At 47.6% G+C, this 17923-nt stretch overlaps 1 protein-coding gene across 3 annotated transcripts in view; it reads left to right on the forward strand.

Annotated features, from left to right (window-relative positions):
- The window catches only part of LOC108024185 (uncharacterized), a 68615-nt gene that overhangs the window by 48255 nt on the left and 2437 nt on the right, over positions 1–17923 (forward strand). For 2 of the 3 annotated variants that reach the window (XM_017094024.3, XM_017094025.3), the window contains 3 exons: positions 4971–5061; positions 16793–17075; positions 17192–17856. In XM_017094024.3, the coding sequence (XP_016949513.1) occupies positions 16847–17075; positions 17192–17856 (894 nt within the window). In that variant the 5' untranslated portion in view covers positions 4971–5061; positions 16793–16846. The remainder of the gene's footprint in view (positions 1–4970; positions 5062–16792; positions 17076–17191; positions 17857–17923) is intronic. The other variant, XM_044093679.2, reaches the window with a different exon arrangement.

The following is a 17923-nucleotide window of genomic DNA, read 5'->3' on the forward strand; positions in this document are numbered from 1 at the left end:
GTCCGGCGGCTGTGGTGGGCAACTCATGAATTTGCCATTCATTCATTTGTTTGCTAGTTCTTGGAACCCATGGAGACGAGGATGGTGGGTTGGGGTGGCTTTGCAGACTCCCATTTACTGGTTATTTAAATTGTGTATGAGTTCCCGGTACTGTAGCTCAACCCATCAAACAGCTTGTAATAGTTTGCCTTTCCCACATTCTCCCGCTCTGCGGATGCATCCGGCTGCACTCTAATTACATCTCGAGTGTGACCAGGCGGACGAACTTATCATCATCATGGCCAGTGTGCCCAAAGAGGCGCGGAGACAGATGAGGAAGAAGCGGAAGAGGCAAGAAGAAGCACCCTTGACTGCGCACTCAAGCATAAGACTCTGTTTTCTAATTTGGCTTTAACCTTTTTGACCAGCGCAGACAGTGGAAAAGGCCATAAAAAGAGAGGCAGCCAGAAGACTAGAAGCGAGGAAAGGTGTACGGATAAAAAAGAGGGGTAATTGAACCTAGACACAACCTTGACTTCGTCGGCGGCCCCCGTGGTTTGTTATTGCTTGCTGTTGATTTGATTTTTCGTACCACCTTTCCGCCTTAACAGCCACGCCCCCTTCGAGCACTCTGGATAGTTCTCGTTTATTTTTTGTGCAGCTCCTCAAAGGCGAGTGAAAAATTCGCGCATCATTTGTCATGAATTCGATTTAAGTTTGTTTGCGATTGCAGCCGAGCAATTTCCCTACCCCTTTCGCCGAAAGTTTTCGCCGCTTTTTGTGTGTTGCAAGTTTTCATCGCGTTTGATTGCGTTTCGGAGGGGCGTGGCCGACTCAAAAATAAGCGCCTGCCATTCAATTGCAATTTACGATTAACTGTGAACACTTTCCAAGAGCAAAAACAACTGAATGAACATTAAAAGTGATTATTTAAATTGAGAAAACTTGCCAAGCTTAGCTTAACTTTTGCTTAAAGTGCTTAAAGCTGGGATTAATTGCATCGACAGTGGCAGTGGCACTGTGGCACAGATTTCGTTAAATCTCCGTTTCGAATATATTAATTTTCAAGGAAATTATTCTTCTTCACGCTCTGACTAATAATGGAGTTGTAAAATTTGTTTGGATAATTGATTTTTACAAATTGTGTGTAACCATTGTCAAAGAACTGTATTATTTATTTAGTACACCGAAGGGTGAACTGTACACGAGATCCATTATGTAAGTGTGATGAAAAGTTATTTGCCGAAGGCTATAAACTATTTTTGCCCAGTAAATACCTTGACTGGCTTGCGTTTTATTAATGGCCGAAACAAATTAAGTAAACAGTTAAGCGTTAGGCGAAGCCAAAGTTCCTCGGGCTAACTTCTCCGTTCTCGCCGGACGGCTAATGAAGCTGCAGCTTTCTCTGTTTCGGTCACTCGTTTTTTGGACATCTTGCAATTGACCGCATAATAAATTTAAAGAAAGCCATTGCATTTCCAGTTGCTCCTTTTCCTTTCCCTTTTCTTGTTCTTGTCGTCAAGTTTTAATTTGTTTTAAAAACTTTTTGATTGTTTCTGCTGCTGCGTCTCCTGTTGCTGCTGCTGCAGTTGGTGTTGCTGCGGTTGCCGTTGCTGTTGCTGCTGTTGCTGCTGTTTTGGCATGCAAATGCTGCTGGTGTTGCTGCCACTGCTCTGGGCATTCATTTGCAGTTGGCTTGATTAAATTGTCTTTCGCCTCGCCACTTAAAGTTCTTAATTTCGTTTTATTGACACTGGCTAAAACGAATAACAGCTTAAAGCTTTGTTTTGTCACTTGCCAGCAGGCGCTTGACGTTGCTGTTGCTACGGTTGTCCCTGCAATGTTGCGGTCAGTGCTGTTCAAGGAGCAGAAATATCAAAGGACCTGACAGCAGCAGCTGTCATTGTAATATCACTCATTCCGGCTCAAAGCACAATCGACAACGAAACCACAATCGAAAGCACTATCGATACTATCGATGAGTGTGAAGCCAGCGAAAATCAATTAAGTCGCTGTAAGTAAAAGTAAGTTAAATTTATTGTGTTTAAACATGGCATATTAATTTGCAATAATTGTTGTTTAAATATCTCCTAAATACTTTCAATACTGATTCTACCGATAGAGAAACTATCGATTATTTTCACTCCGCCCAGGCTTATGAGTTCTCCATTTGAATGTGGCACGTGGCAACGTGCTTTCCTTACCTCCGATTCAGATGTCGTTGCCATTGGACACTGGCAGCAGCATAAGTGGCTGCGTCGCCAACGTGCTGAACCCGCATATACTGCCGCTGCCAGAAATACAACGCCCCTTGAAAGGCAGTAGCAACAAGTCGGCGTACCCTATAGTTTTGCACCTTTTTCTGTACATGTGCACTGCGCGTATACTATATGTATATATATATATATCCGATCTGGCTGCAAACACGCGCTGTGAGTCAGCAGCATCATGCCAAAGACCATTCCCCGGCATTCTAATTTATTTATGTTAATGCAATAAAAACACTCAATTTGCTGCACACTCGAAATGTTTTCCATGTTGCCCGGCTGCACTTAGTGGGCAAAAGCAAAGCAAAAGCAGAGCAAGGCAGGGCAGGGCAGGGCAGGGCAGGGCAGGGCAAAAGCAAAAGCGTTATCGCAGCACCGCCAGCAACACTCGCAGAATAACCTTGTTATTGTTATTTAATTTCCCTTTTTTATGTTTATACTTTTTTGTTACATTTCTGTTGCTGGTTGTCAGTCGTTGTTGCTTTTGCTGCTGGCCGCATGATTTATGGCGTTGGCGGCAGTTTTCTGGAGGCAACTCCCGCCGCCCCTGCCCCTGAATATATATAAATATTTTTTCTGCCACTGCCGCACCGTGGGCTGAGTGCCAAGAAAAGTGGAGATGGAGAGTGAGAAAGGCTCCGGGGGAAGACCCCGGGGACGGCTGTGAAAATTTTCCCGAGACAGTCTGGCTTTCCCTCAGCTCTTTTTGATTTTTCCCCTCTAGATGGTCATCAGTGGGCCGTGATTCGAGCCACTGTGCGGCTTTCGACTGGATCTTGTGGCTGTTGGTTGTTGTATTATTATTGCCACTGCCGAAGTAATGTCTTGTTCATAGACTGCGCCCACTCGCCGCAGTTCATATTTTCCGCTCTACAAGCCCTTTTTCGAGTGTGTCATTTGCATTTGTCATAATACAACAAAAAGAAAAAAGTGGAGAAAAATCAGAAAGGAAAGGTCGCGTGGCTTGTTAGACACGGCTTTTCTTCTTGCGGCAACCCCCCTAAAAGTCAAGTCCCGCCTCTCCTGTTTTAAAATGCCTCGCCTCGTGTCTTTATTATTTGCCAACTGTGAAGTTTATAAACATTTGTGAGCCCTTCCATCCTCCGACCGTTTAATAAAGTCATTCTATTTGCATTTCAGCCTTTGTCTTGCTATTTATTTGCATTTCCAGGACTCGGTGGCTGCAGATTGCTGCTGCCAAAGCAAGATGGTGGAAAATAGGTGGCCAAGGGGGGCCAGAATGGCGAACAAATGCCATTTTAATTATATTTGACTGGGTTGGGTGAGGGGGCTGCCCCGGGTTTTCGACTGTTTGTCGTTGTGTGCAAGTTTTTCAATTAAAATTAAATAAAACGACATAAATCATGATGCTGCCTCGCTGTCAACTGTTCCAAACTAGCAACTACCATCCACCATTCACCATCCAGCAAACAGCCACTGGCAGCAGCCACCGCCACCACAAGCAACTTCATTTTGGCTCAAGGGGCCACGCTGCGTATGAGCAATCTGCAATCCTGCTAAGCTGCTTCTGCCTCTTTTTATCCCTTTTTTGGCCGCTCCGCTCCTTCTGCCTGACACACTGACATCCAGCTGACGGACATTTTGTTTTGGCTCCCTCGCAGGACAGTGGGCCAAAAGAGTGGGCGTGGGCGTGGGCAAGTCCCTTGTTGCACTTGTCGACCATCATTAATCAAAGCGGACAGCCAGCTGAGACTAGAAACTGAAAACTGAACACTGAAAAGCGGGAAGGCCAGACAGCAGGAATCTTTCAATTAAGTTCTATCTGGCCGAATAAATCAGTAGTTGTGCCTTAGCCAAGCCCACGAATTGATGGAGTGGAGGATTTTTGGCTAGCTAAACTCTAAAAGTATCCGAACGGTATCGAATCGATGTTTGGGAAGGGGTCTGCAAGGAAATACTATATGGTAACTTAAGTATATATTTGCGAGTCTTCATTCAAAGCCGCAACTCTTTAAAATACAGTAAATTTCAAATTAATATTTTATCGTTGTCGCAACCTCTGTGGTTGTTATATAAGCAGTGCTCAAGTTTGGGCCAGGCTGACCAACCAAAAAATATGATATATGGTGGGGTTTTTCCAGCCCCCATCTGCTGGTGAACCGAATGCCATCTTGCGACCTTGGGGCGTGGCCGCGACATGGGGGATTGGGGCCACAAGGCAAGCGACAGCCACCAACTTTTGAAAAAACTTATGCGAAAGAGCGACAGTGCTGCAGTGCACTTGTTATCAACGCCAATTGCAATTTTCTTAAATAATTCACTTTCACTTTTGTTGGGGAGGCGGCGGCCTGAAAAGTGGGCCAGCAAACAGAAGGCAGTGGAAGCCTTGAACCGCACAATCCCGCACATATCTGTATGTTCGAACGCATGTGAATACCAAACGTTGTGCGCCTATCTGGGTCTTTTCACGCCTGAGCCTGCCCTATGTGCATGTGCGGTTGTCGCTGCCACCGTCGCTGTGGAGCACTATATTTTCAATTTCATACAGCCCTTTGTTTTTTTCCTTCCCTCCACTCGAGACACGGGGAAATAGAACTAATAAGCTCAAAGGCTTACCCAAGCCAGGGGAAATGCTTTCGGGGAGGCTGTGACCTTTTGGCTCCTGCTTCTTCGAGTGCTTCCCTTGGCCTCAAGTCCCTTTAAACAAAGTCTACATTGGATTTCCTGCCACTCAACGACATTGTGCCCTCTTGTTTCTTGCAGCACCACACGGAACAGCAGCGCCACAGCAGCAACTTCAGACGGCCGGTTGCCCCAGCACTCTCCCGCCTCCGTGGCACCTGGCGTCCATCAGGTGAGCTTTCCCGGCCCAATTGTGCGCATACTGAAATTGAGTTGGGTTGCTTCCCCGCACCCGGGGAACGAAGTCCCGAGGAACACCGAGAAGATGTCGTTGGCAGAAATCGTACCGTAGATGCCCTGAAATTATTCCACTTGACCAGGCGACAAAATTGTTGCATTTACTCGGGTAGAGCTCTGGTTATCTAATCGTCGCCAAAAACACGACCCTGCCTACAGAATGGTTCTACGAACTCCAGCGCAAATAGAAAAGGGGTCCAAGGCTCTCCAGCATCCGAGTTACCTTCATGATTGCCCGGTAGTAATGGCACACCCCTAATGATGCAATTAGCCTTTCGAACAACCACTGCTTGCATCATTTTTATGAGGCTGCATAACTCGATTTTCAACTCGGACGGGATCTTCAGGACTACAATTTCAAATTCATTTCAATTTCAAGTTTCATGGGCAGTCACATTCCAGATTTAAATGTGCTTTAACTTCCTTTACCGGTCCGTGTGCCTCAAAAAGGCGGCCAGCAAACTCGGGCATATGGTGGTGCGTTTAAGCCTATTTATTATATTTTAACTTGCTCAATGTTCCGTTCACCGTGCCCCGTACTCACACTCGTGCCCCGCCTTCTTGGCCCCCTAGAATCAAACGAAATCCTGCTCTCAGCCGCCCCCCCCACTTTCCCATTTGCCGGGCAGAGTTCTGTTGTTGTATCAAGTGGCTGGCTCCGTGAAATGGCCAACGGGCATGCCAGCAACAACATCAAGCTGACAAACAAACGAACAAACAACCGACAACAAACAACCAACCAACAACGGCAAACAACAGGCTCACATTAAACGTTTTCGCTTTATCCTGCTGACTGGGCTTTGGTTTTCGGTTTTCGGTTTTTAGAACCTGGAGCCTGGAACCCAGACCCAGAACTCACCGAGATCCAGGCTGATTTCTCGTTTTTTGGGTCAGTAGTCAGGCAGTTTGGCTTTGATTTCGATTTCGCCACGGCAAACCTTTCAGCCCACCAGAAACAGCATCAGCAACAAGAAAAGGAGGATTTTCCACACTTTTCTCCCCGGGGCGGTTCGCATTATCGGCTGCCCATTATCTGTGCCCTGAAATGCTTTTCAAGTTTCACCGGCTCGAGTCCTCGAAAACACACTTGCATCCACCTAATTTATGGGCTAGGAAAACATAACGCAGGAGGGGCGGAGAGCTGCTTTCATTTCATTAACTATGCAGTAAGAAGGCAGCAATAGCAGGTGCCGGAGTGGGAAAACCGGGAAGGAGGCATGACACGAGCTGGGACTTCGAAAGAAACAAATAAATAGGTAATAATTTCAGATGAGCTTTGGTAGTTCGAACAGTACTCGAGTTCACTCTGGATTTCCCTCAAAATGTTTGATCATTTTCTAGGCATTAATAGATCGGTTCTCACTGGCATGGCCGCTGTTGTAAGTCAGCTTCAGCTCTTCAAAATCTCCTTTCATTTCCCTCTCTATTTTTCGGCTGGTCTTAATTTTGTTTTACCATTTTTGCCGTCTCTTGTTGTGGGTTAACGTGTGTGCTGTCGCTTTTTTTCTCGGAGTGTGCTACGACCACAAAATCTGTTTATGCGCCTCCAGCCTCCAACTCCGGCACTCGCCAGTCTCCCCTTTCGGCCCCTTTTCCAGCTCTGGGTCTGCATTTGACTTTTATATGTGAACTAATTCATGAAAAATGCATGCTGCCTGCTTGCTGCCTTGTTGCTCGTTTGCTTGGCTGCTCGTGCTCTTGCTTTTTGGTTTTTCATTTCTGTGCTTTTGCCTTTGCTCGGTGCACGGTGCTCGGTGCTCGGGGCGCGGGGCAGCGCCCAAATGAAGAAAAACCGGCCACCATAAATCGTTGTCGTCATCTCGCCGCTGCACTCGTTTTCCAAACTGCAAATGCGAGTGCGAACGGGGATGTGAATGTGAATGTGAATGTGAATGGCAAATGCGGCGGCTTGGCGCTGGCTCCTTTGCGGGCCCCCAAACTCCGTGTATTCCATCTTCTAAGAGCCAGCAGCAAACCCCATCTCCAGTCCCCAATCTCCCCCATCCGGCGCTCGTTCTGCGGCTTTGTTCGTGCGGCAAATAATTAAATTAAGATTTTTATAGCTTAATTGGATGTTTGTCGTGCGGCGAGCCGAACGACGGCCAGGTGACGAATGGCTTCCCCACCAGAGCCCGTTACATTTTAAAGCTGGCACTGGGAGCGCAAAAGACACAAGTTATGACAACTCCACCAGTTGCTACTTGCAGGCTGCAGACAGCCAATGGCAGGTGAGAGGCCTCAGATCTTTGATCTCCCTACTTACCACTGGATTGGATGCAGAAGGAGCAGCAACCCCCATAAATGTCAGCGTGGTCATCTCAAGATGTGTTCTACATTTTGACGTTCCATGCCGAGAATCGATGGGTTCAACTTTGGCATTTCTTGGGGACTAACAGCGACAAGCTACTTTGCCTTTTTAAACCAGAGCCCGCAGACAGAGCCTTGGGCAAGCTTAGCAAAGGTCTTCTTTGTGTTCTCCTCAACACAGCACACCAACACAATGTTCAACCACTGTATTCCCTCTATGGGCATGACTCTTGGTAAAACAATCGTTGGTTCCATCGAAAGCATCGATGGTCGGAAAATGTAGACCACTTCGTAGCTCAGGCCCACCATCGATACTATCTTTGCATAACAAAAATGCATCTTTTGAGAAATTATGGTATACTCGTATGTGATAAACAGAATAGTATACTGGGGTATATATTTGCGAGCCTCTTGCAGTTTTCCACTTTAAGGACACAAAATTAAAGAAGGATCAATCTATGTGGTTAATACTGACTATATCTAATGGAATGCATTATATTAGTAGCTCAGTAGTGTTGGCAGTGGTCGACATAAAAAGGGACAAGTTTGGTCATTAGCAACAGATTTTTGAATATATAAAGTTTTCCACAACTTTTCCTGTATTCTGACTTGCTTAGCGGTCAGCTTACCACGTTTTTTAAACATTTCGGCTTGATTCATATTCAGCTGTTCCCGAAAGCCCGGCTCTGTGTATAATATAGTTTAGCTTTGGGCGCTATGTTGCTGCCGAGCTGATGTCGCTGCTGTGCCCATGTTGCTGCTGCGCCCGTGGTGCTGCCGTGCCGATTGTTGCCTTTCGGGGTTACCTGGCCACTGCGGGGCCCCGAAATCTGCACAGAATCTAAGCGCACGATGTCTCGCAGCAATCCTTGAACTTTTCGCTTTCAAAAATGCACGGCGGCATGAAAGCATCCGCGAGCGCAGGGGCCGGGCGGCAGTTTGCGCTGGGCTTTCCTTGGATGCTGGGTGGAAAATGTTAAGTGGAAAAGGGAGCCGGGGAAAGGGGGTAGGGGAAGGGGGCTTACTTATGCATTCGGCTTTCATTAACATGCAGTTGACTTTGGCTGGCGTCGCCAGCGCCATCAAAAGCATAAATTCCATATGCAAATTGAGGCAGTTGGCTCGGTCACAAGCGGTTTTGCCAGGCGGTGGTTGCCGGTACTGGTTACTGGTTACTGGTTGCTGGTTACTAGTGCCTAGCCTTTGCCTTTGGCTTTCAAAGCGCCAACAAAGGGGCGAAAAAATACCATCCTATGACCAGAACAAGAAGGAGAAAACAGAAAGCACCAACCTGAAAACAGAAAACCAAACCGAACGAACCGAAGAGCCGTCAAATGGAGACCAAGCTAACCGGACCACCCCGAACAGAACCGGGAGTAGGGCTTGAGGTAGGGCCAACACTTGGGGAAAATAATGTTTATGAGTGAACTATGGAAAAGCGCAGCAGTTAAACATTTATTGCCCCACTAAGAATGTGGCTAATTGAATTTGATTTTGCTCAGTCCTGAAAAAGCAGCGTTGCCTTGGTGTATCAGCCCTTTCCGGATGTGCACCTCCGATTCGGCGGTCTTTAGATAACGATGAAGACAAAGATCTTTAAAGTGCTTCGGGACATGGAATGGTTCTGAACCAAAGCAGTGAACTCTAGGTCATTTGAGAATTCTGTTTTTTTGAGGGCTTTTGAAACCTTGTCTTATCTTATTTAGCACTGATACTTTAGTGATCACCAGCAATAGGACTATACAATCAAGCCCTATTGGGCGCAGGGCACTATTTCCGCTGTGCATATTGGCCCACCAAGTTTGTTGCGTTTGCTCATCCCACCCTGCCTAGCCCCCGGCCCACCGTCCCGCCCTGTTGGCGACTTTTGCTTCTTGCCTTTGTTAGTTGCCATTTCCATTTCCACTTCCCTGGCTGTGGCCATTGGGAGCGCTGGTGCCAGCCATTTGCTGCCGTTCTTGTGGCACTTCTCACTTTCCGTTGCTTGCCTTCGCCAGCTCTGTTTGCTGCTCCGTAGTGCCGCAAAAGTTACGTATAGCTGTCCGGCCGTAGACAGCACGGCCATTGTAATGCCTTACGGGAAGTCCTCCCTCCGTCCTCTGTTCTCAGCGCGACTTTCGAGTTCGGTTCGGCTCAGTTTGGGCGGAATATATTTCGGATTCGTCGCTTAACCCACTCACGTAATTGTGTCACGTCGCGTATTATATTGAAACGAGGAGTAATTGCGTTCAGTTCCTAGGTCCCCATGAAGTCAACGTAATTTCTGTATATTTTATGGCTTATTAGCACCGCCGGTTTCGTCCGCATTGAATGGTGCGATGGGGAACCGCCATGTTAGAAGCCCGTTTTTATTCCTCTTTAAACAGAATAATTTCCGTGTAATTGATTCAATCTCCTTGTGTAGTAGCGGCCCGTCACCTATCTGTGAACCTGCGCCCATCGATCGCATGTCCACGTGTCCCGTTTACTCAGGCAAATATTTTGCAATTTGCTCACGTAATTGTCTCACGTCAGTAGGCAACGTTATACCTGCAGCCCTACCTGGCTTCCGCCTCCTTTACAACCTCTCCATCCATCAGCTTAGCACCTTGCAGCGGAATCTATTGACTTATTGCCGCCACATTAGGCTGGGGGAGGAGGTTGGGAGCGAAAGGGGGGATTCGACTGCGCCCCCTCGACAATTTCAGCAATGTTAGTTCAAGCGACAACGACAGGATTGAGAATGCATTCGGATTCGGGTACGAAGACATCCTTGGCGCATTGCAATCAAAGCCAGCGTCCTGAGTGACAGCGAGACAACTTCCAGCTACCCCGTTCTGCGTCCCGCGGCCCATCCATCCTCCTGGCATCCTTGTATCAGTCATCCATCCCCATCCCCTCTTCCATGTGCCATTAACCATCCACCGTCAAGCATCCAGCGTCCCCATGTGCCATTCAAATTCGCGTTGACAACTCACAGAGTTGTTCCCCGCCGTCTAAGGTCTGAATCCGAATCCGAATCAGAACCAGAATCAGAATCAGAACCAGATCCTGAAGACGGGTCTATATGTACAATGACTGACTGTCGCTCGGGGAACTGCCGCAGCGACAAGCTGCAGAACTGGAGAACTGGGGAGCTGAGGATCTGGGGAAAGATGGGTGGGTGGGTAGGTGGATGGGCACAGAGTCTGCCTAGCATTTGACTGCTTCCTTATGTTGTTAGCTCGAACGTGACAAGAAAATCAAACACGCAAAAATCCACAGCGGCTGACGTACACTTAGAGAAACAGGTAAATGGAGCCACAGATCGGACGATCCTTGGGGCGAGGGCGGTGTGTTGATGTACTTCCTAAGTTCCAAGACCACATTTACCTGGAGCCTAACAATATTTAGACATAGCTGAGCTCATAGAGACTCTTAGTATAATTGCAAGTGAAAAGTTGCAGTGCTCGTTAATTTTTCAACTTTGCTCAACTGTCTCCCAGTGCACTTTGGTGATTGCCTTCAGATAAACGGAGTGCACACGCCAACACAAACTGGAACTTAAGTTTAAACACTGATGCTCGGACACGGTTTGCAGTGGGCCTGGGTCTGAGCTTGTAGTATGCAGCATGCGGCATGAAGCATGCAGCATGCAGCACTGATTTCAGTGGCATGCATCGACTGCATCGGCCGAAGCTGGGGCTAAACATTTCGTGTCGCATTTATATAGACAACGTGCAGTCAAAGTTTTGGCCTTCCTTTCCTTTAATTTACTCGTATACGTATCTTTTTTCTTTTTTCTCTGTCGCGTCTGGTTAAACGTTGATTTGCTCCTCTGCGAAATTGTTTCTCAATTGCGTTGGCCCTGTCACACATGGCCGTGTTTGTGGTGGGGGCGAGGAGGGGGTGCAGTGACCCCCAGGCCCCAACTATTGCCATAATAGGGTCCCGCGCGAGAGCAGAAGATACAGATGCGAGTGCGAGATGCTGATAGCTCGGGGTGCTGTGGGTCAAGGCATTGTCGTGCACTCCCCTCCACTCCACCACCATCCACTCGCTCTTTATCTCCGGCTTTATCTTGGGATGACGCAAGCGGGTTGCGCAACTTATCAGCCAGCGTAAGTCACCAACTATTGTATATGGCATCCGTAGAATAAAAATAAGACGCCGGGCGCTCGTGACAAGTATTGTTTCGACCCAAACCGACGGCTTCGAAGTGGAGAAGAGTCGGCTGAAAGAATAATGAGTCTCGGTCTCCTGCAATTTCCTGTTCAAATATTGCAAATAATTCTTCTCGAAGCAGTCGACGCAAACGACGTAATAAAACCATCCCGCCAAAGTGGATAATAACCCCTAATATATTTGCAAGTAATTACCATTTCGGCTCATTGGGGATGGGGAGTACTTGAAGACATCAATCAGTTTCAGTACTAAATGGTTTGGACAGCTTAATGTTTCTCCAGACTCTTTACGGCCCGAAAATTAAGCGGCAATTTAAGATTAGTTAATGAGGAGTAAGTACGGGCAGGGCTTAGGAAAAATAGTGTACCCTATTCTGCAAATACACGGCTTAAATTGTGTTTATAATTAGCAAAGCATGATATGCAATTAGCTGCAATAGAAAAAACGATCCGATATTAAAAGCAAATTAATAACTCACAAATTTTTGAACTGCGACAGGGAGAATCTATCAGGCCTCTAACCCTCTAAGGCATCGTGGTATCAAGTACCGGAGAAACTTCTTTTGGCCTGCATTATTTACACTGTTCGGGATGGACGTGGGCGGCGGGGGCGTAACCGACGCCCCTTTCGGATTGCCCCATGTTGCGGCACTCTTGGCCAGGCCATTTCCCACTCCCATTTCCCCGCTCCCCATTTCCCACTTCCCATTTCCCGCTTTGGCCATTTTCCATTTGCATATTGGTCATCGCCCGTTTCATGTCTTTTGACAATTTGCCGCATTGTTTGTTGTTAATTGTTATAAATTTTAAATCACTGACAACAATTGCAGCGGGCAGCAGGCAGCAGGCAGCAGGCAGCATGCAGCAGTTGTTGTTGCTGCGATGACAATGATTGTTATTATGGCGCTTGCTTTGTTGCTCTGCGGTTGGTTGTTGCTGAATTTATGAGATACATTTGCCGAGTTGCCAAGTTGCACTTATGGCCATAAATAGTCCGGCACAAAAATAATCCGAATAATCAGACGGGCTTCGCACGGGTTAATGAAACCCAAACCGAACTCCCCGATTTAGTTGCAAGCGTTTTGTGAGCGTTTACTGGCTGTTTCACTCTTTCGCTTTTTGGATGTTGCCTGCCCGCCGCCGTTAATTGAAATTAAATGTTCATTTACCGAATTTTTAATGGCAATCGAGGCACGTGGAGTGTAAGGGCAGCTGGGGCGACGAAAATTGCCAAAAAACCGGCGAGTGCTGGCGAATCTAACACACTTTCACCGGAACAGAAAGGTTGTTCTGCGCGATATAATATTTGCAGTTCAATTTAAGCTGAATTCTTTTTTTGGCCGGGAGCGAAATGTATCCGGCAGATACGTGCAGCCCCACGCGCCAGGGATGCTTCTAAAACAAATTTAATTTGGCATCAGAGAACGGAAAATCAACTTAGGCGACATATTGAGAAATCATTTTGCTATCAATCGTGGTGGGGAAAAGCGGGAAAGCAGGGAAATCCAAGAAAACCGAGGAGGCAGAGGCAGAGGCTGAGGCAACAGAAGTTGCCGCACACGTACGCAAATAAAAGGATGTGAGGCGAATTAAAATCGCTGGCGCACAGAAGCACAAGCCGCAGGTACGCAGAGAACAATAAGTGATCGTTTCATATTCGTTTCAAAAGGCGGTTAGAAAAGAAGCTAATAAAACAAAATTTTCCAAAGAACTTCACACATTTTTAAGTAAAGTAATCTTATCTGAAAAAGAACCGAAACGTGAAAATTTTTCGAAACTGCGTACTATTGCCTATTTTTCTATGTCGACTATGATTTGGTTTTATTCTTAAATCGCAGTTGAAGTTTTATTCCGAAGCTATGCATATTAGGCAGTTTTTCCCGCTGTGTAGTACAGTGTACGGTGCACGTATAGAGATACAGCGGAAGATGCGTATACAAGATACTCGTACCGATGCGAAGATACATATGCTGCGGCGTATCTGCGAGATGCTCAATGCCCGATGCTCAACACTTCACGCAAGATACTTAAGTTCATTTGCGCCACTTTGCGTCTGCCTTCTGCATTTTAAATGCGTTCGTGTTTCGAGTTTTGGTTTTTGGTATTTGGTTTTCAGTTTTCGGCTTTTTGCTTCTGGCTTTTGGCTTTGTTTTCCCAACAGCGGAGATACAAATGTGTCTCCCATCGCACGGATCTTTGACCCGGCCTTTCATATGGATTCCCACTTCTCCATTTGATTTAATTTGGCTTTTCTCCCTGTCATAAGGCTGGGGATACTTGAATAGTTTAGTGCTTGGGGTTCATTGAATCCCCCATTCGCATTTAACGCCCGTAACGATGATGCTGGTGGTGATTCATTCGTCTGGGGACATGACTTTGCACCTGGCATCGCACCTATAAATAGCATGCTAATGAGCAGCTTTATGTTTGTCTTCGCCGCGTGCATAAATCAATCAGCGGGCCAGCGAAAATCCAAACGAGTTATGATGGCAATCGGAATGTGACAGCATTTATAGATATTACGTGTGCCTGCCAAGGTTTCCCGGACTCCACAAGTTCTATGTCCAGATTTTTCTCCCCAACCACAACCACCGGCTATCATCTATCAGCTATGTTTATTATGTTTCTAATAGCCGCATAAGCACCGAGCTCAGTGGTTCTCAGACATAATTGCTTGTTTTGCGTAGGTCTCGGCTTGTTAGTTGTACCTGCTAATTGCAGATACAAATATTTGTACTCTTTAAGGCCTTTTGATTGCTATCCCGGTGTCCTCGGAGCTGTAGAGTTTTCAACGATTAAACATTATAGTAATCGTTTATGGGTGAGCATCCTCATAAGTACGGTTAGCAGTGTTTCTTGCACCCCTGCAAAGTGTTTCTCAAAACACAAATGCCGGGCAAAAGGATCTTTCTCTGTCCGCCCCAGATCAATTGGCTCTTTGCCAGTGGCTCTTGGCCTCGGGCCCATTCCCGTTCTTTCCCGGCGGTCTGCGGATCAATGAACCGCAGATCAATGTTCGATGTTAGGGGCCAGTCCACCAGAGGTAGTTCTGCGCTTCTGAGGCTCCGACTCCGAGACTCTGGCCTCGCGGTTGCCTGCGCGAGTCATCGAGGCTCATTGACCCATTTTGGTAGCCGAATACGAACACGAATACAAATAGTTAAAGGCATCATTAAAATTTCTATCGCTCCGAGTGGTTCCAGGTGCCTTTATTTCTCCATGGCTGTTTCTTATTCCCACTCTGTGCGCTGGGCACTGGTCTCCGCGTTCTGCGTTCTGCTTCTGGGTGCGACACACATTCCGTCCGGAGATCGAACCTGTTTTGCCTAGCCAATTACACGCCAGCCACGAGAACAACTTGTCGGGCTCTATTCTGTACTGGTTGCTGTGTTTTGTACACGGCGACCGTGGTATCTGGTGTCTTGTCTTCGGAGTAATCGTATAAGCATGACGCGTATTTAATGGCAAATTGACCCAAATCGCTTTCCAGACTCTGCAGATTAATGGGTACGCGAAAGCCCGGGGCGAGCGTCTTTGCTAAATGATAAATGATGGATACCCGGGCAGATTCCAGATTCCTACTATGCTACCCATATTTGGTGGGTACATATCGGCGGCTCCGAGAAGAGAGTGCCTTGAACTTTGCGATCTGATTGGAGCCCTAAACAACTATTCAATGTAGCTAAAAATTCCAGAGCAAATTTTGCAAACTTTGGCGATTAAAGCGCCAAAGAGGTGGGAGGGAGCCGGGAGCCGGGAGCCCAGGTGATTTTGAATACTTTACGAGCCCTGCAGCATCATCACCCCCATTCCGCTCGCCCGCTCGCCTTTGGGCCGGCTTGTTGAAAGCTTGTTGCAACATATTTGGTTCTCTCCATCTTTGCACACATCTCCCTGCATCCGTATCTCGGCCTGGTGTTTGCAAAAAGTTTGCGGCGCATGCAAATGAAATGGAAAACATTTGAGTAAAAACTTGCTGCCCGCACACACCCTTCGGCGGCCTCTCACATCTTTTTTGAAACACCCTGCAGCTGATTTCGAGTGCTGCAAAAATGTTGCACCAAGTTTTCGAGACGCAACTTAAACAAATGCCAGGCTGTGCCGGGAACTGCAGTTGCAAGTAAACGGCACGCGCACCTTTCGCATGGGAACGCATTAAATGTATAAAAAGTCATATGATTGAAAGGGTCCAGAGCAAAGGGAAACTGGGCAGGGGGTCGGGATGGGGTGGTCCGTCCCAACAGCTCCCGGGGCAAGCACACACACAGGGTTTGTGGGCCCAAGGGGATTTCGAGTGGCAAGAAGCTGCATGCAATGCCATAAATATTAGAAGGCCTTGCCGCCAGACACAATGTTCCAACAGCTGAGTGCTGGATGCTGAATGGTGAATGTCCGATGTCCTGTGTCCTGTGTCCGCTGTCCGTCGTTTGTCGTTTGTCCTATGTCGTTTGTCGCACGCACAACTCGCAGTTGCAAAGATACAAAGCGCAGATAGGCAAACAGATTGTCGCCTGCAGTGTCGCCTTTAGGGGGTGGCCACTGTGCTCCACAGGGGACACGGGGAATGAGGGGAACTCGGGGAACTCGGGGAATGAAGGGAAGGGAGCTACCAACTTGACCACCCAACGCAAGAGTGTTTTTCAAAGCGAACAGTGGATGGAACAGGAAATGAGCTGCAGTCGATGTGCCTGTTGAAATAAATCGAAAAGTCATTTGTTTGGGAAAATGGCTACCAAAGACGAACCAGTATTCTCTATATATAAAGCTATTCACTCGAAACGAAGAATCATCCCACTTAAATGGGGATAATCACTCGTAAAGGTGTCTCTGTGTTTTCAAAAATGCACTCTTTCAAAAAATATGAACATTCACTAACCACTTTCCGCCCTTCGATGACCACTGTGCCTGCTGCTGTGTTGTGGCGCTTTTAGATTGTTTTCCATTAGGCTAAGGCCACACACCCACCGCAGTATCCCTGTTCTGGCGGGGATTTCTTGCCCCGGGCTAGAAAATATTACACGCAGTTTTGAACTTGACGTTTTGCGCCTGACCAGAGTGGAAAACGAGCGGTGGTGTGGGGCTGGGGCTCGGGTTCGGGTTGGTAAACGGAAATAGACTGGCCGGCGGACCGCCATATTAAAAATGGATGATTAGGGGAATGGTGGAATGAAAGGACAAGGAGCAACGCCTTCTAACGACCGCCATTTCTCATTGCAGCGCCTCCGGCTGAATAAACGGAAATCCCAGCCATAAAAAACACCCACAGTTATCATGGCCCACTCCAAAGTGATCCTGAAGATCCTGTTCTCGCTGTGCGTCTGGTCCTTCGTCATCATCGGGCTGTTCAAGATGCACGGCACGAATCTGGTGCCGCAGGAGTACCAGCAGGTGCCCCTCAACGGACGCATCCTGCTGCAGAAGGACATGCGGTACGCGGAGACAACCTCCACGACCACGGATCACTTCGATCCCAGCGAGATACTGGTGGACAATAGGACAGGTGAGCAGCAGATAGCAGGGTTTAGTTTAGTTTAGTTTATACAATCCGAAAGCAAACCAATTACATATGAGTATCATAATTATTCAATCCATTATGTGTGTCTATTCCCCTCTTAGCCATGGACGACGACCAGCTGGTCCGCGACGTGGAGTCCCGCATCCCCTCGCTGCCGATCGCCTACTGGAGCAAGAACAAGAACTTCCTGCAGCAGAAGTCCTCCACCTGCGCCAAGTACCCCTCCATTTTCGAGCTGGAGTTCAACAACATATACTGGCAGACGCTGCGCACCTCGAACGGCACGTTCCAGCTGTTCGGGGCCTACTACGACATCCGGCGCACCTCGCTACTGGGACCCACTGTGCGGATCCTCGGGATGATCGACCGGATCGAGCCCAAGGTGAAGACCTACTGCCAGTTCTGGTTTGACGGCCAAAAGGAGCCGTTCATCGTGAAGACGTTTGAGTACAAGTACATCTGGTACAACAAGTGGGGCAACTACAAGCAGGGCATCTACCAGCCGTACCTGATCGCCTGCCAGATCCCCAAGCCCTTCCACGGCGTGGTTCCCAGCTCCGTGTCGATGGTGGAGAAGGAGTGCGACACGGCCACCAACAACCTGCGGGTAATCTACAACCGACCACCCGACGACCAGAAGAAGGGCTTCGCCGTCTGTGTCAAAGGACTGGACTTCCTCTACGACGACCTGAGTGTGCGGCTCATCGAGTGGATCGAGATGCTCAATATCCTGGGGGCCGACAAGATCTACTTCTATAATCTGCAGGTAATTTAGCAATAGCAATATTAATTGTACGCGTAAACCCTGCTCTCATGTAGTGACCAATATTCAC

This window comes from Drosophila biarmipes, chromosome X, assembly GCF_025231255.1.
Source record: "Drosophila biarmipes strain raj3 chromosome X, RU_DBia_V1.1, whole genome shotgun sequence".
NCBI classification, from domain to species: domain Eukaryota; kingdom Metazoa; phylum Arthropoda; class Insecta; order Diptera; family Drosophilidae; genus Drosophila; species Drosophila biarmipes.